Consider the following 19,347-nt stretch of genomic DNA (forward strand, 5'->3'; position numbering starts at 1 on the left):
CAGTTAATATGCCCTAAAAGAAAAGATAACTAAGATTTTGTTCTCTATCCTGAAGGGCCAGGATACATTTTTGGAAATAATTTTTGGAAAAAAATCGCTTTTTCTTTGAGAATCTGAGATCTTCCCCAAATCTCGTGGCTTAGCTTGATGGCAATCTCCCAAAAGTAAAAAAAAAACATTAATAGATTGATCGACTTTAAGCCTTGCAGTTTACTGCAATGCAGCAGAGATAGTTCAAGCTTCCGGCATTAAGAAAATACAGAGTGTGCTTAATTTAGTTACCAGCACTACATGAGGTACACATCTTTCTCTGGGTACACAACAGGGACACAAGCAGGCTAGACAAGCAGTCACATACACATACTGTAGCTGGGAATTTGTGATCTTTTTCCAGGCTGCATAGCAATGTATTTTTGGCAAGACATATGCTCATGAGTGCAGTGTGCAGAGAGAAGAACAGAAGCACAGTGCATCAAGCAGATCTGACAGCGACAGTGCATGCCTGAAACTGGTGCTCTGTTTTTGTGGAGTGCTTTCAGCCCAGGGGAGCCAACTCTTTCACTAGAGGTAAGTGGCTATTGAACAACTAAATATGAAACCACAAATAGTTTAAGATCTTCTGATCTCAAACTATGACGGCAAACTATGACAGAACAAAAACATTTTAGACTGAGGTTTTCTATTCATGGAATATATCAAGATTCTGATATCACTGAGCTTCTGAAAGGCTGATTTCATTGTAAGCTGTGTAGTCTTATGATCACAAGAATTTAAGTAATTGAAACAGCAGGCAACCAACACAAAAGACCAATCAACATCAGTATTTAGGGAAAAGGTGGGGAGGCATACTAATTGTCTGAAATGTGCATTTGTGTGAAAAAGGTGTTTTTGAACTTTTTTTTTTCTCTAGTAGTCATTTCAGCACAGAACATTCTTGGTAACTAGCCTGGGCAAAGTTTTGGCTTATGAAAATAGAAAATAGAATGAGCATGGTAACTGTTCAACAAGATTTGTGCATGTCCCCTTCACATAGATTATAGTATTATCCATAATACAGCCTGTAATTAGAACTGAAAACAATTCATAAAACCCAAAAAGTGATAGCTCAATAAAATCCATGAGTTTGCTCAGGTCTCCTGCCATACAGCAAGGTTATCTAACCATTATGCGTGTGAATGTGAGAGGGTCTTTACATTGTTAGCTTCACTGGGGTAGGGATTGATGTGAATGATTTTTTAATCACTGCAGACTGTTTTCCTCCAGCTTACTAGGCACAGTGTAATTTTTGCCCATAATTGTCAATTTGCTCTGTTCCTTTTAAATGTTAGAACTATTTTGCAATCTCAGAAATTAGGTATCCTCCAGTTTGCTGCCAGCAAATACTTAGCAATTGTTAAGACATGATTTGCTAGCTTTTTTTTTAGTCCTAAGTGGGAGCTTTGGATTTAGGTTTGGATTCTGCAATGATAAACAGCAGCTCCGCAACTGTATCCCAAAATATTTTTGCCATCCTGTGCGCAAAAAGTTTCAGATGTTCTAACAAGGTGTGATTTTTGTAGCTATTATCATTATGTAAACAGCACTTACCACAGATTGTTTATTATTCATACCAATCCCTGCCCCAGTTGAGCTTAAAATTGAATGTCCATATTCATTTCATTAATACTATACATTAGGGTCTACTATGTATATACTAGGACATCCTCTAGCAATCATAACTTATGCAGCTTTTGTGGTCTGAGTTATGGACACTTTGCTGTTTATTATTTATTTGCAGTTCCCACTCTGTAAGTTGTTGTCAGGACTCAGGAGTGTTATCTTCACAATGAACCCCCTTCCCTGTACTTTTCTTCATGTGCTGTCAGGCCTCCTCTATGCTCCATCCTTTATCCTATGTCATCCTTCCTGCATCACCCACCATAACTCTTACCCTAAATCCTAATAGGAGCCTTGGGTAAGCCAAGCAGTCCTTTTGGTTCCACCCTGGTCCTGGGCAGGTTTGAGGTGGTTATAAAAGTATGATTTATGTGCAGTGACAGCATCAAAGGTTGGATGTTATCAGTGTGGCATATGTGTCTAATATTTCTTCAAGATTGCTGACTCTACAGGATGCCTGTAATGCCTTTATAAATTGTGCAAAGGGACTCTTGATGTATGTGAGTAACAAATCATGCAATTCTTTGGCATAATTTACATGACCTTTAGTTGTTCGCTTGCCACTAAGGCTGCAGTGTATAGTCACTAGGTAGGTTACAAATGTTTAGTGGTATGCAATCTTCCCCTTGCCCAAATGTTCCAAGGCTAATGGAACATGGGGTGCTTTGAATAGTTTGAATGTTTTTTTTTTTCTATAGTTTGCATGTGCATTGTCCCAGACAGCCAACAAGGACTACTGGGTAGCTGCTGAACATGGCAGAGCAGTGCTAAAGGGGCGGTTGTTCAGTGAAGAACATAATGATTTCATATTGGTTTTCACTTTTCTTATCCTTTAAATAACTCAGTAAATGTTACACTGCATGCTCTATTGAAGCAACTAGTGTTGTGTAGCATAATTTACTATTTCTAACAAAAATACAACATATATCTGACTGGTTGCTAGTACAGCACCAGGTCTGTTTGTTTTCTAAAGTGTGAAGTTCCAAAAAAGTAGCAAAAAATATACAATTCATGGTACACGTGCTCAGTAAAGGTGGCAATTGGTCTAGCATTAGCCTCCCCCTTCTTGTTATGGTGGAACTGGACAATGCTGTTTAGGAGCAGGACTATGACGTTTCTGGCGGAGATTGGTAGACTTGACTCTCCTAACAGCAGTTTTGAGCCGGGCAACCCTTGTAAAAACCGGACAGTCTGGTGGCAACCCTAAGTATAAGTGCAACATACACGCTGCCTAATCTTTACAACATTCCAGGATATAGACTTTACATTACATTCAAAATTACACCTGCTGAGTTTTGAATAGGAAAATCCATCCCATGTATGTTGTCATCCCATGTATGTTGCAAAAATGCAATACCAGTCTGTCATCTGATGCTGCAGGCAAAAGAGATAGTTGTAATCGTAAATGTATTCATTTGTACTTTAAAAATAAATGCTCTCTTTTTTGCTATGAAAATGCTTCCTCTGTCTGCATGGGTTTCCTCAGGGTACTCTGGTTTTCTCCCATACTCCAAATCCATACAAGTAGGCTCCTGATAAAATTGCTCATAGTGTATGTGAATGTAATAGGGACCGTAGATTGTAAACTCCACTGCGGCAGATCCGATGTAAATTATGTATAACCTCTGCAAAGTGCTGAGAAATATGTCATAATTAGAGAAATAAATATTTCCTGTGTTTAATCTCCTTAGCCAACACTTGGCATACAATTCACAATAGCCCCAGATGCAAGTACAATGGCACTATGTGGTGGAAAATTGTACCCGGGCCTCTACTGCTATAAGGCAAGGTAAGAGCCAGTTACAAGGGGCGGCAAAAATCCACCTCTGGTAACTTTAAGGGGCTGATTTACTTACCCACGAACGGGTCGAATGGAGTCCGATTGCGTTTTTTTCGTAATGATCGGTACTTTGCGATTTTTTTGTATGTTTTGCGATTTTTTCGGATTCTTTACGAATTTTTCGGATCCAATACGATTTTTGCGTAAAAACGCGAGTTTTCCTATCCATTACGAAAGTTGCGTAAAAAGTTGCGCATTTTGCGTAGCGTTAAAACTTATGCGAAAAGTTGCGCATTTTTCGTAGCGTTAAGTTTTAACGCTACGCAAAATGCGCAACTTTTTACGCAACTTTCGTAATGGATACGAAAAACTCGCGTTTTTACGCAAAAATCGTATTGGATCCGAAAAATTCGTACAGAATCCGAAAAAATCGCAAAACATACGAAAAAGTCGCAAAATGTTCGTTTTCAAGTCGGAACTTTTCCAATTCGGGTCGGATTCGTGGGTTAGTAAATCAGCCCCTAAGAGTTGAATTTTCATTGTTTAAAACAAAAATTCAGCCTTGCTAGTGCAGAGAGTGCTTCCTGCAATGAGGCCCTCTCTGGACCCGCTGCAGTGCTAAAGTTGTAAGCGCAGAGCATGAGAGAGGGGTGGCTTCGGGACTGCAGTCTCAGACCATTTAGTGTTCATTTAGATAGAACTTGTGCCCTAAGCATTGCTGCATTCTGAACCTTGAGCTGGTTAGAAATTTGGTCCAAGGCACAGAGCATTGCACTGCTGGCTGCAAGGCAGCCCTGTAACATACCTCCCAACATATGAAAAATGTGGCCACGCCCCAATTGCCACTCCCCACTTTAAAAAAAAATACTCCTTTTATATAGATGAAATGGCGGGATCAGATGCAAATGTGTTATACCCTCATGCTGTACTACCTAAGGAAAACAATATAGCAGCTCCTACATATAAAATACAAATATAGAGAGAAGGCAGTCAGTTATAAGTGAGTTATAACTATGTACCAGTTTTGCCCCCCCCATACACAGTGCCCCCATACACAGGTGCCCCCCCATACACAGTAGCCCCCCCCATACACAGATGCCCCCCCATACAGAGTAGCCCCCCCACAGTGTCCCCCATACACAGTAGCCCCCCCATACACAGTAGCCCCCCCCACACAGTGTCCCCCATACACATTAGCCCCCCCCATACACAGTAGCCCCCCCATACACAGTAGCCCCCCCCATACAGAGTAGCCCCCCCCATACACAGTAGCCCCCCCCACACAGTGTCCCCCATACACATTAGCCCCCCCATACACATTAGCCCCCATACACAGGTGCCCCCCCATACACAGGTGCCCCCCCATACAGAGTAGCCCCCCATACAGAGTAGCCCCCCCCCACAGTGTCCCCCATACACATTAGCCCCCCATACACAGGTGCCCCCCATACAGTGCCTCCATGCATGCTGCAGCTTCTTCTTCAGCGTCCCCTCTCTATATGCGGCTCCTTGTTTGGCAGAGCCAGGCCCTTTTATAAGGTTGCGCTCGTGCGTGCGTGTGACGTCAATACGCACGGGCGCAACCTTATAAAAGGACCTGGCTCCACAGAACAAGGAGCCGCATATAGAGAGGAGCCACTGGGGAACGACTGACTACAGCCAGCGCGTCCCGCTGTCGGGATAGTTACATGAGTGTCCCGCATTACGGAAATGCGGGACATTCATGGAACTATCCGGGACAGCGGGACGCGCAGGCCCGGATTTGTGGAAAGGCCTGGGCCTAGGGCGGCAGAAGTTTAGGGGCGGCATGCGCCTAAATTTGGCTCCTATACGGAGCAGTCGGGACCTCTCCCCACTGCTCCGTATGGGAGTTGGAAGGTTTGCACATGCGCACTCGGCGCAACCGGTAACCTGGCCCATCTATGGGATTTAGTAGTACAAGTATAGGATCCATTATCCGGAAACCAGTTTTCCAGAAAGATCTGAAATACGGAATTCCTGTCTCCCATAGACTCCATTTTGATTAAATAATTCATGTTTTTAGAAATTATTTTCTTTTTCTTTGTTATAACAGTACCTTGTACTTGATCCAAAGATATAATTAATCCCTATTGAAGGTAAAGCAATAATATTGGGTTTATTTAATGTTTAAATTATTTTTTAATTTACTTATGGTAGGAAGGTATCTTATCTACAAAACTCCACAGTTTGGATAACAGAATACCTGTAGTTGTACCCAGGATGAACTTAATTTTTATTTAAAAAGCTTATGTGATTTCAGTGCAGTTGAGTATCTGCAAAATATTCACTTTTTGAATGTAATCTAGATGCTGGTTAGGGAAATGAATGATGCAACATCCTACAAGGAAGCAGGTTATGTAACAGTTAAACCCAAGCAGCAAAAAGATACAGCATAGGCAGCTTCTGCAAGAGGAAAAAGTAGAGGTTAATACAAATAATATGAAACATTGCTTATGAAGAGACTATTTATTTTTGGCTGGTTGAAGCACAGAGAATATTCTGGGATAAAAAGGTAATGTACAATAGGTGGAACAGATATTGATTTAACGATGGGTTTGGTTTGTGCCTGTGCCAGAAATGTCAGCTATTTTTTTAAAGATTTATATCAGACCCATTTTTTTAATGGGTTTTAAAGATGTAAAGTTGTTGCTTAACAATTCAAAATTAACATTCTGCCCTGTGCCATATCTCTTCAGGTATGTCTTAGGCTTTGCTGGAAGTTAGACCAGGAATCTCCTGCTTATTAGCCCCCTTTCCCTAACCGCTGGTCCAGATGGGCAGCCAGAGGAATTCTGGTGAATTTAGTCTGTTTGCCTGTCTTTCCCCTGTCTTTCTATCCTAGCAGCCTTATTATCTATTTAGGGACAGCCAATTTAAATGTTTCTCCTCATCATTTCTTGGCTTGAACATTATTGCATGAGCACAAAGGCTTGTCTCTGAGCTTCACCTAGCTTTGGCCTTTCCTGGTTCTGCCCTGGTTTTGTTCCTATACTGTTGTTTACCTCTTCCATTCCCTATTTCTTAACCCTTACAATTTTGTACATTTGGATCATTCTCATTGGGGACAGTTTATGTATTTATTTCCATAGCCAATAGATTTCCCAGCAGTTATTTCAAAGCCCATGCCTTTGCAGGGGTGGACCATTTATAAAGAATAAACTGCCAATATACACTGCTCTGTTGGTATTCAGGGCATAGGTACAGAATGGAGGCATGACACAGAGGCACTCCAATGGCATTACATTTGATCATTATTACCAAATGCTAGCAGTGTAACTGTGGAAATGGTTTTACTAGAGAGCCAGGAACAGTGGCTGGGTGGATACAGCCGAGAGACCTGGTAAGGTAAAACTTGGGAAGAATGCTTATTATGCTCTCCTAAATACTCCTGCTTGACAGTCAATTAGGTGAGACATGTCATGAACATATTTACTCTCCTAGATATTCTTAGAACTGTGTCTGGCTGCACAAGGTTCAAAATAATGTGTTCCCTAAAGCAGGAATGTTTGAATTCTAGGTCCTATGAAATTCTGCTTCTGTTCAGTATTGCAAATGTTCACAAAACTAATACAGCATCAATAACAAGAGAGTGAAAATGACAAAAGATGAAGAATTACCAGACTGGCAGACGTCACAGGAATTCTATGAGAAGTATGAGCCAAAAGAGATCTTGGGAAGGTAAGGTAAATGTTGTTATTAAAGGAGAAATATATTGGTAAAAGATAAACTTTATTTGCATTAGTAGCCACTGAATTACTCTACCTAGCTAGAGGTACACAGTTTGTTATCCACAAAAATCTCCAAACTCTTCTCAATTAAGGAGGCCCCTAACATACCACCAATCAGTGTAAAACTAGCATAGCTTGCATTTCTCAACATTGAGCCTCTTTTGCCAGTTTGTTGCCCAATTCTCCAACTTTCTGAAATCCCTTTGTGAATTGGCAGCATCCTGCATGGAACTTTTAGATTTGCACAATTTAGTATCATCAGCAAAAAAAACCCAAAAAACAAAAGATAATTAAATGGGACCTGTCAACCTACCAAATCATCACAAATCCTATTTTATCATGTTAGTAAAGCAAAATACACTTTACTTATGCTATATAAATTATTTAATTATTGTTTTGAAATTTGAAGGCATAGAGGCAGGGCGGGCAATATACAGTATGATTGATGGCTGAGATTCTAAAAATTAGTTAATAACAGGTATGGACTTTTATTATTCAGCTTTTTGTATATGGGTGACAGGTCCCCTTTAACAAATTAAAAATCAAAGGACCAAGTACTGTGGCACTCCAATAACAACACTTGTCCAATTAGAAAATGTTCCATTTACTACCACTCTTTGTAATATATCCCTCAGCCAGTTCTCTGTCTAAGTACAAATATGTGTTCCAGGCCATGTATATTGGCTTAACCAATGTGGCTTTGCAAAGGTGCAACCTGAAGAAGGGGCTCCCCCCCGAAAGCTTGTGCCGTTTGTTTCTGCAAATAAATGAGTTAAAGGAATTGCCGGCATATTGGTGTGCTTCTTCCCCTTTGCAAAGATACATGGAAAAAGGCTTGGGAGCAGGGCCGCATTTAACTTCTCGGCGCCCCAAGGCCGCCCCCGCCCCGCCCCCCCACGAGTGCGCATGCGCAATCGCGCGGCGCCCTCTCCCCCCGAGTGCGCATGCCCGATCCATGCGCAATCGCACATTTAAACTCCCATACAGAGCAGTGGGGAGAGGTCCCAACTGCTCCGTATGGGAGCCAAATTTAAAAATTCTGTTGCGGCGGGGCGGCATGCCGCCCCTAAACTTGTGCCGCCCTAGGCCTTTCCCCGTGGCCTTTCCACAAATCCGGGCCTGCTTGGGAGCGGCTGTAGAAGTCAAGCACCCTCTGAGAGTATGTATGTAAGTGGTGCGCTGAAGATTTTTCTTTATGTTGATTAACCCATGTGGCAACAACATAGCATTTTTTATAGTTTAGCCAAATTTCTCTGGGTATAGGTGTATGATCATGTTACGTTCATCTTTCCCATCTTAAAATTGATCAAATATATTTGACACTTCAGCAAAGACCAGTCCCATTCCCTGGCTACTGCAGCAGGTGCAATTTGTAATATTCTACTCTTTTCTCAGTGCACATTTACTGGAAGGGATGCTTGTTTTTGGAACCACCTGTTCTCTAGTAATATATAAAGTGTCATCTGAAGGTCATAGATGCTCACAAAGGACAAATTCTATGTTGCAAACATTTACTAGGGGCATAGGTATATATTTGGTTACACACATTGGGCCCGATTCACTAAAGTCCGAAATAAGGAGTGCTATTTATAGCATGCGTTAAAAATCTTATCACTTCTTATTTTTCACTCGATTCACTAAAAGGACACTTGCCATAATTAAGAAGCGATGTTCTTGGCGTTATTTATCTTGCGACGACATATTTCCAAGCAATATATTACGCAGCGCACAACATATTACGCAGCGTGCGATATTTTACACAGAGCGCAATATTTTACGCAGAGCGCAATATATTACCCACATAACCATTACTTTCTGAAGACTACTGTTCTGAAAATTTTGCGCTCTGCGTAAAATATTGCGTGCTGCGTCATATGTTGTGCGCTGCGTAATATATTGCTTGAAAATATGTCGTCGCAAGATAAATAACGCCAAGAACATCGCTTCTTAATTATGACAAGTGTCCTTTTAGTGAATCGAGCGAAAAATAAGAAGTGATAAGATTTTTAACGCATGCTATAAATAGCACTCCTTATTTCGGACTTTAGTGAATCGGGCCCATTGTTTCTTTTTTTTAAATAAAATGCTGTCAGTAAATATTAACTAGAAATACAGAGGTTCTCGAAAGTGACCTTAAACATCATCTGATTTTCAAACAAGTCCTAAAATAGATGAAGAAAACCTAGTTAAACAAATGAAACAAAAATGATTGCATTCAGTCATGTATTTATTGAAAAAAATGAAGCTCATCCACTTTCCTCTGCATGCATTTTGAGTGCAGGTGGAGAAAAAACAATCTGCTGCCATGCCATCCTTATGTAGCTCAATTGACAGGCACAGTAGTGGCCTGTGTGGAGCTTTACTGAACAGATTCCACGCCAATATCCACTCTGTATAGATCCACACAGGCCAACAGAGCTACAGCAAGGAGTACATGACAGCATATCTGCTTCATGTGACCCTGGCCTAAGATCACTCTACCAAATGGATAATGAGCACTGCATTTACCATGGACACAGAAACTGAATTGTGTTGACGCAGGATGAGGATGCAGGATGCAGGATGAGAATTTTACACCGGAGTAACGCATGCTTGAGGCTCCGGTGTGGCCTGATAAGGGTGCAGGCTGGGTGCATATGCATTCCCTCCAGCCCTGGTAGATCTGCCAATGCTATCTATTCTATAGGGGTGCCTCTCGTGCATTGATTGTTTTTAGTTCTGGTTTGGGCCTGTTTTGAAGGACATCAGATCTATAATTTCAGGTGCGATTTGCCATGTTTTTTAGCCATAATGCAGTGTTTTTCCCATAATTCTTGCGTAATAGTGACCATGCTGTGAGTTGCGTCCTCTGCAATTGTGCCTGATGCAATGCATTTTGATATAAATTTGGTGCAACTTGCTTCTAGAATTTTCATGGTGGGGGTTATCTCACTTCCCTGTGCATGTTAAAAATGGTGAGTATATTGATGTGACCTCCTGTGGGAATTCTGGAACTACTGCCACCCTGGACATGGCGACAGCTCCAGGGCTTTCCAGCATCAGTAGACACAGTTCTGCACCATTCATCAATGGCAGGATGGACACGTTTGTTTGTTATGTTTTCAATGTTTTCTATTTCTTTAGAGGAGTGAGTAGTGTTGTGCGGCGCTGCATTTTCAAGCCCTCCAGAGAAGACTTTGCAGTGAAAATCATAGACATCACTGGAGATCACTTATCCTCAGAGCAGATTGCAGAACTGCGGGACTCAACAGTCAAGGAGATCGACATCCTAAAAAAAGTATCAGGGTTCCCTAATGTCAGTAAGTGCTCATGAGATCATTCCATCAATAGCCTTTACGCTTTGCTAGGTGCAGCTTCAAAGACCCAGATTGAAATGACCAGGCCGATAATTCCTTTGCACCAGATGTCCAAATTTATATGAGGGAGGTATGCATTATACCATATACAAAAAGCTTATTGCTGCTACTTATTTTTTGTGTTACCAGACTGAGGAAACTGAGGAAAGGGTGCCTTTTTTGCACTTTGTGCATTGCGTGGTGCATTGTGCAAACAGCCACAGGCCTCCAGAGAACTGCAGCTTCGTTCACAGTACTAAGTCAGTGCTGTATTAGTAAGGGATGGGCATGGTGAATCCCATAGGTGTCTCCCCCCCCACTTGCCTGCTACCTTTTGCATTATTTAGAGGCGTAAGGTAGTAAGGACAGGGCTAGGCTGTGCCTCCTGATTTTTGATTCCAGGACACAGAACAATATTACAGTATTTTATAGGCTTAATGCCATAATAAATGAAGCCTTTGACTATCTTATTGCATACCTGTTTAGTATTATTCCAGTATTATCTAAATGTGCTCCTCTCCTTTTTTAACAGTCCAGCTAAAGGACAGCTATGAATCCCACACTTTCTTCTTTCTTGTGTTTGACTTGTAAGTACATTCATATTGATTCTACAAGTGCTTAGCTATTCACCTACGGTAGATCTAAATTTTCTCTCAGTTATAGGAGTCTTAAACACATACTACATATACACAGATTGTATATTTTTAAAGCAAAGAAAAAAAATATAAAAAAATACACTCTTTGATTGATGCAGTACAATAATAGTGCTCCTTGTATGTCCAGTAACAAGAATTTAAACATTGTTAAATACACAGATATGTTGTTTTCATTTGATTTGATATCTAATGGGACACATCTTGGCACAGCAATCTAAACAGCTACTGTTTCTGCAGACCAGTAAGCAGTTGTTTAAAGGCATTTAGTAGCTGTGTACCCCTGCATCATGTTTGTTATCTACTGTACCCTAAACCAAGTAAACTAAGCTTTATTTTACTAAGAGTTCCCATATTTAAATAACAAGGACCCAAGACATGGACATCAAGCTGGCTAGCTAGAATAATATTGCATAAGTGATGGTAAGCTGCCTGCTATCCATAGCAAAGTTTTATAAATACACTACTATACAAGGGGCAGTTTAGCAGTGATCCTTTATTTAGGAATCTCTTAACACATGTATAGGTTTACAACAACAAACTGGTTTCAAAGCTTAACTTGTGCAAGACACCTGTCATTTGACTGTCATTGTGGGTCACGCAATTTGACGTTTGGCACAACACAGCTCCCTCCAGGAATATATTAAATTTAATATCTTTACAAATATGCAGATGAAGGGAGACGCTTTGGACCAGGGTTTTATGAATGGGCTCAGTGGAGACGCTCAGTGCCAATCTCTTGTGCTTTATTTCCACTGTAGACTTGGACGTATTGTTGTGTATATAGTGCCTACCACACTGAAGTGACTGTTCAGTTGTTTGTGTAGCAGCTGCTCATACAGATTGGCTGAACAGCTCTGACAAGCTCAGGTTCCCTGTAACCTTTTCTGTGGCCAGCTAAAGAGATTTTATTTTTATATTCTGCTCAGGCTGCTTCTAGGTGGTTTTATAACAGCTCTGGGGAACATTTTGATCCTGACATTTTAGGAGACTGTTCAATAAATCAGAATATCTGCTTAGCAAATCGCAATTTCATGTACCCTATAGTGTATCCTCTTTAGGTTGTAATCAGTCTTAGATCCCTACACTGCAAGAGGAAAGCCATTTTTTATCCCACACAGTAATCAGAAAAGGTTAAAAAAATAACATTTTTTATAATTATTAATTCTGAGGATCATGACTGCAACTTTACATTACAGTTGGCCATAACACTGCAGAAAGCAATCCTCTTTCATGAAAACAATAAAAGCAGTTAATACATTGATTTGCTAGGATTTAAAGTCAGAAATCATCTTTTTTCTTAAAATCAGTGCTTATTTGTCAATTGTAAGCATTTAATACAATGTAAAATATTTTATTACTGACTGTTTAACAAACAGGTCCATGTAATGTTTATTGCGGGACAATTTCCAGTCTGCTCTGTTTTTTTTTATTCTATTTAGGATGAGGAGAGGAGAACTGTTTGATTACCTTACAGAGAAGGTCACACTGAGTGAGAAGGAAACAAGGTATGAATGTAAAAATACACTCTTTTTATAAAATCACCCTGGATCAGGTTAGGTTGCAGTTTTGGGCAACTCAGCCCTGAAGATGTTATTGCAGTAGAATGCCAAAAGGTTTATATGACAATATGATCCATAGGTCTATATTTCATTATCAACCTGAGTTCTTTTAGCTATGCATTTGCCTTAGGAGGATCTTAACAGAGCAGAATGGGTTGATGCTTTCATTTACTCTCCACCAGCACTCAGGTAGTCTAATACATTTAAATGATTCTAGCTACATATTGCAAGCACTGAGATTCCCCAACCCACACAACCTTGCAAGAATCCTTGTTTTGGATGACTTTCCCAAAGCATACTTGAAGCATTAAGAATCATGTGCATGTGCATCAGCCATTTGTTGGCGGGGGGATAACATCAATCACATTTACGCTGAGCAACTTCCATATAAAAAGGATATACATTTGTTTTGTGTGTAGGTGCTTCACTGTTATGATATAAAAGTTTAATGAGCAAGGCCATTACTGTCTGCTTTGTTTGCTAGGAAGATCATGAGGTCACTGCTGGAAGTTGTCTCCAAACTGCATGCCTACAACATTGTCCACAGGGACTTGAAACCAGAAAACATTCTGCTGGACGATGACATGAACATTAAGCTGACTGACTTTGGTTTCTCTTGTCAGATCCAAGAGGGGGAAAAGCTAAAAGGTAAATTAGTGTTAATTCAATCTCATTTTATTGTGCTAAGCTATAGTAGGTCCATAATACCATGTGCAGTTTAGCAGCATTTAAAAATTATTCCTCTCTCACGGATTTTTGGCATGAATGCTTATTTTTACTAGACAGTTTCATTAGATCTTCTACAACACAAACATGAAGCAAAATAAAAGGGCCCCAAGTGAACTAAAAACCCAAACATATTCTTTAAGCTATGTAAACATATTCTTTAAGCTATATGCAACATTCTCCAACTCTCCACAGTCAGTGACTGCTTTAAAATGTGAAAAATCCTCCAATGAGAATCCCAGCTGATCTGTATAAATCTGGCTCCCTGTTCTTTGTTCCTGCAATTGGAGTTGGAAGTATTAAGCAAAGTTTCCTATCACTGAACAAGTCTGTCCCTTTATCCCAGGGGTGGGCAAACTACGGCCCACGGGCCACATCCGGCCCGTTGGCCTTTTTAATCCGGCCCGCCGACTCCGGGTCCCTTTAAATAATTTCTGGGCCCTGATTGGTTGCGCTTCGTGCGTGCTGTATACGCAGGGGGTGCAACCATAAAAAAGGATGCAGCGGGGAAACAGACGCAGCCGAACGATGGAGGGAGCCGCAGGTCGGGGAGATGGAGGATGCTGGTGGGAGGACGTTGGCCCGGCCTGGCCCGCCTGTGAGTCAATGTGGCCCCCGAGCCAAAAACTTTGCCCACCCCTGCTTTATCCCCATGTCTGATTCCAGTATCATATAATGAAGGGAAAAGATGACAAAATGATCTCTATATGTTAGATAACAGCAAGATAACTTCCATAGTGCTGGGAATCAGCATTCTCAATTGTCAGTTCTTCTACATTTATAATAAAGTTTTTTAACAGTAGAACTCTCATTGGTGAATTTTCAAAATCACATTCTACTCATCATTTTGAACGAATCAAAAAACAAAAATAAAAAAATTACACATTTTTTATTCCGAGTTAGTAAGCTTTTAATATTTCACTGCATACCTTCTTATAATTGCAGGATAATATTTTTCTAGACTATTAGGTATTATTCATATTATTAGTTATTAATTAGTTCTTAAAATTATTAGTATTCGTTATATGCTAATATTAGAATAGAGGCATATTTTTCTTGAATCCATGTTTCAACACCTTTTTTTATGTTGACCTTTATAAAAGCTAGTCTTTTTTATATTGGACAGGACTGACATTAACCAGGCAAGATTACTGACACCACATAGTAATATACAGATATGGGATCTGTTATCCGGAAACTCATTATCCAGAAAGTCTCCAATTATTGAAGGTCATCTCTTATAAACTCCATTTTAATCATATAATTAAAATGTAAAAAATATATATTTCTTTTTTCGCTGTAATACTAAAACAGTACCTTGAACTTGATCCCAAATAAGATATAATTAATACTTTTTGGAGGCAAAACAGGCAAAGTCTCTAGCATTTTGTTTTATGCAATAACTATTCATGTAATAGGCACCCATAAAAGGTGTATTTCAATGCTTAGCTATTATTGCTATACAGCCTGGAGAAAAATAAGAAGATAAAGGCATACTATTGACATATGCAACATTTCAGGTAGATTATGACCTGGAAATTATCAATGCATATACAGATATTGGATCTCTTATCCAAAAAAAGCTCCAAAAAAGCCATCACCCATAGAGTACATTTATAGCAAATAATTTAAATATTTTTCAAAAATTCCTTTTTCTCTGTAATAATAAAGGAGTACATTGTACTTGAGCCAAACTAAGCTGCATGAATCTATATTGGTGGCAAACAATCCCATTGGGTTTATTTCATGTTCAAATGATTTTTAGCAAACTTAATATATGGCGATCCAAATTACAGAAAGATCCCTTAGCCAGAAAACCCCGGTCCCAAGCATTCTGAATAAATTATTCTATACCTGTATGTAAACATTAGTTAAATGGCAAATTAAACTGTAGTTTGACCTTTTATCAATTTTAGAAATCTGTGGCACACCAGGATACCTGGCTCCAGAAATCCTACATTGCTCCATGGATGAAAACCATTCAGGATATGGTAAACAGGTTGATATGTAAGTCTTCAGTTATTTAGTAGATGCCTACAGTAAAAACCATAAAATATCATGGGACTGGATTCCTTACCATTGGCTAAATTGCACACATGGTGTGTTTTAGAGGCTGATTTTACACATTATGCATCATTGTATTCCAGTCTGTAAATGATGCCTTTTGTCTAAGCTTGAAAATGTTTTTTGATGCACGTAAATATTACACCAGCACCAGTATATTTAGCACATAGTTTTGTGCTCCTGTACATGTCAGTAGTAGTAGTAGTATTGAAACTGCTAATATGTGTTAGAAAGATTATTTTTAAATGGATAACGACAAATACATTTTGTGGTTTAATGCATAAATACTGTGTACTGTTCCAAGACACCTACAGTATTTATAGTCAGGGCTCTCGATTTCTCTTTGCAGGTGGAGCTGTGGAGTTATTATGTACACTCTACTGGCTGGATCTCCACCATTTTGGCACAGAAAGCAGATGCTAATGTTACGCATGATTATGAGTGGAGAGTACCATTTTGGATCACCAGAGTGGGATGATCGATCTGACACCGTGAAAGATCTGGTACTAGCAGTTTGCTGGTTTATAATAGCTGCATAAAACTTTCTCTATTAGGGCCATCCTTTGGAGTGGGCAACCTGTAAATATTGTACCACACAAATAACAGTAAATATGATTTATTTTAGAGTTCTAGAGCCTGAAAATGTACCCAATTACAATTTTAGGTGTCGCTCACTGCACTTACACAGGGCACCCAAAGGCCGATGCTGTTCTTAACCATATTTCTTTTTCAGTTCATTTTCATTACGTATCTTGTGTGGTTTTTGAATAAGGAGCATTTCTATTTTGCCTGTTACCAGCCTGCAACTGAAAACATTAGTAAAATGAAAATTATATCATACTGTATCATACAAAAAGTTAATTTCAAGATGAACTATTCTTTAATTTGGACACTTTCAATGGCACACAAGGTGATTTTCAGGTATTGTTTCACTGCTAAAATTCCCCAAGATTGCTCTTTGTAAGCTATTATAGAGAAAATCCTGACCCAAACTGATGGTTTTGCACCATTCAGAGTAATGGCAGATTAAACATTTTGTTGTCAATGCTTAATCTCCTGGGATTAATTTAAGTAATCGGTGGTAAAATATACTGTATGTATTGCATAGTAGCCGTAAATTGTGATGTAACTTGGAGCCACTATGTGATGCATATGTTTTACCACTGGAGATTTACATTTATCTCAATTGGAATGTAACATTCCATGTTTCGTCACCCAAACTGGAAGAGATTAAGCATGGGAAACAAAATGTCTCGTCTGTCATGGCCATTAAGATTAATAAACAAAAAGTTCAACTCATTTTTAGTTCAAGAAAAAAAAGATATCTTGTTAGCCAAAGGCTTGTAGTTCAGACTAATTTCCCAGCATGCCTGATAGTCTGCCTAGTGTCCTGGATGTTTATAGTAGCACATTAACAGTACACATTTTCTCTATGCTGATATACTGCTCTGGTTGGTAGTGTAAGTGTGTTAAAGGAAAACTAAAGTCTTACATAAAATAGGGTGACCAGATCAGCAGCCTGAACTTATTGTAGTTTATTTTAAATGCAATCAGTGCTGCTCCACAGCATGTATTGATTAGATGAGACCCTGGATTTTCAAATGATCTGGTCATCCTAATATAAAAGTTAGTATTTGCGGAGAGCCCTCCAACACACCTGATCTGCCCCTGTCAAAAAAAAAAAAAAAAAAAAAAGAAAGGAAGAAGTTCAAGCGCGGCATCTTGTGCCTTTAAATGTGCTCTTTAGTAGATGGGCAACACTGAGCAAGTGCAGTAAGCCCTAGTGCTTGGTGTAAGCAATCTTGAACTCCATTGTACTGCTCTTATTTTTTCTAACAGCTAATGAAAACGGGGCAGATTTGGGAGGGAAACTGGTTTGGATTGGGATATGTTTGGAGGAAGTCTGTCTGCAAATATGAACTTTTATGTAAACCTTTCATTCGGCTTTAACTTAAAGGTAAAGTCCACCTTTTTGCATAGTCCTATCAATAGGGTTACCAGATCACTTGAAAAATCAGGGACACATTCAGAAAATCCAGCTAGAAGGGCAATTACTGCAGCCCTAATACCAAAATTGTATGACTTTGTAAAATATTTTCCCAGTACAACCTCTTAAAATATATGGCACAAATCAAAAAACCAAATCTATGGCAATATGGTTCTTTAATGCCAGTTCTGTATATTTTCTGATCCACAGCACTAAAAGGGTTTAAGGTTGCTTACATAAAGCATCTGATAACTTGAAAATTTGGGCATGTTTGATAAATTCATGTTGCAGGGCATTAAAATTAAAATGCAATCAGTGTAGCCCTGATAGCTGATTTTCTAAATGTGCCCCTGAATTTTCAAGTGATCTGGCAGACCTTATATTGTACTTAGAAGCAACATGAAAAGCTACACACAGACAAATCTCAGAATCACAATCTCAAATGCATCAGCCTTGAAATAAATGAATTTCTCCATAGATTGCTCGACTGCTAGTTGTTAACCCAGAGAGACGCCTTACAGCAGATGAAGCCCTAATTCACCCTTTCTTCCAGCAATATGATGTAGAAGAAGTGCGTTATTTTAGCCCATTTAGGAAATTTAAAGTAAGTACCAAAAGTATGCTATATATATTGTATATAATGTATAATATATAATAATATATATGAAAGGAGGTCAATAAAAATGCATTGTTAGAATCCCTTTAAAGCAGCACTTTTTTAATGTTTAAGGTTTATAGCCTCTGATGCCCTTCGTTTGTACTGATAGTGTACTTTAGAGATTTCTACAGACACTGTTTATAATTCACATGGGTTCCTGCTTGAAGCAGTTGAATATAATTCAGCTATATGGGGCATTACAGCTCAGCAACATGACACATCATTTACCAAATCTGAAATATATATTACTAATCGGTGACATAATAAATTGTACCCATATTGTTTAATAATGCCCATTGTTTGGCAATGTGAATAGAGAAGTGATGGTACCTTATCTCTACAGGTGGTCTGCCTGACGGTTCTTGCTTCAGTTCGAATATATCACTACTATAGAAAAGTGAAACCAGTTACCAAGGAGATAATTGTACGGGACCCATATGCAATTAAGCCCATTCGCAAATTGATTGATGGATGTGCATTCAGAATATATGGACACTGGGTGAAGAAGGGAGAACAACAGAACAGAGCAGCCCTTTTTGAAAACACAGCAAAAGCCATTCTTCTGTCTCTGGCTGCAGAGTCCAATTTTATGTAATGATGTTTCCAACATGGCTACAACTACAGACCCAGGGCTTCTACTATCAACACAAAATGTCTATGTAAATATATTTATGCAAGATGACACAACATACAGATATTGGGAGAAATATATGTAGCTTGTGCAATGCTTAAAAATGTTTTGGTCAATATAGTTTTCAGTAAACAAAAAGGAAGGTGGGTCATTTTATGTGAAAAATAACACTGTCAATATTTAACAGGCACTAGAATCACTTTAAATACAATCTGTAACTTGGAAAAATTTTGCTTCTATGTTAACATCTAGTTTATAATATTTATAACTAACCAGTAAATACAATTTAAAAAATTTCCACTGAATTTAATGTCTGATTTTTATGTAAAATGTTTCTTGTTACATATTGTTTATGTATGCCGCTCATTTAATATGTAAAATGTGGAAAATAAATTACCATGTAACCAGTCAACCTGGTTCAGTTTTGTCACGGGTGGGGGGGGGGGGGGGGGGGAATAACAGTTTTATTTGTATTCAAGACTTGATACTGGCAGATAATAAGATCATTCTATAACAGGGTTCCCCAAACTTTTATATATGTGTGAG

The 19,347-nt window shown here is 39.1% G+C and overlaps 1 protein-coding gene across 2 annotated transcripts; it reads left to right on the plus strand.

Annotated features, from left to right (window-relative positions):
- Positions 1–476: 476 nt before the first annotated feature.
- Positions 477–19,213, plus strand: phkg1 (phosphorylase kinase, gamma 1 (muscle)). Of its 2 annotated transcripts, none has more exons than NM_001005722.1 (10): positions 477–567; positions 6,975–7,135; positions 10,309–10,484; positions 11,053–11,107; positions 12,616–12,681; positions 13,220–13,383; positions 15,378–15,468; positions 15,875–16,028; positions 17,991–18,116; positions 18,514–19,213. In NM_001005722.1, the coding sequence occupies exons 2-10, from the start codon at positions 7,053–7,055 to the stop codon at positions 18,763–18,765; spliced, it is 1,167 nt and encodes a 388-aa protein (NP_001005722.1). In that variant the 5' UTR covers positions 477–567; positions 6,975–7,052; the 3' UTR covers positions 18,766–19,213. The 2 variants fall into 2 exon arrangements, with proteins under 2 accessions (NP_001005722.1, XP_031751708.1); XM_031895848.1 differs by lacking the exon at positions 477–567 and adding an exon at positions 5,844–5,969.
- Positions 19,214–19,347: the final 134 nt, after the last annotated feature.

Source organism: Xenopus tropicalis, chromosome 2, assembly GCF_000004195.4.
Source record: "Xenopus tropicalis strain Nigerian chromosome 2, UCB_Xtro_10.0, whole genome shotgun sequence".
NCBI lineage: Eukaryota > Metazoa > Chordata > Amphibia > Anura > Pipidae > Xenopus > Xenopus tropicalis.

Coding starts and splice junctions, on each gene's coding strand:
- phkg1 (NM_001005722.1), top strand. CDS start 7,053: ATGACAAAAGATGAAGAATTACCAGACTGGCAGACGTCACAGGAATTC. Junction 16,029..17,990: donor CTGACACCGTGAAAGATCTG/GTACTAGCAGTT, acceptor ATTTCTCCATAG/ATTGCTCGACTGCTAGTTGT. Junction 18,117..18,513: donor GCCCATTTAGGAAATTTAAA/GTAAGTACCAAA, acceptor TTATCTCTACAG/GTGGTCTGCCTGACGGTTCT.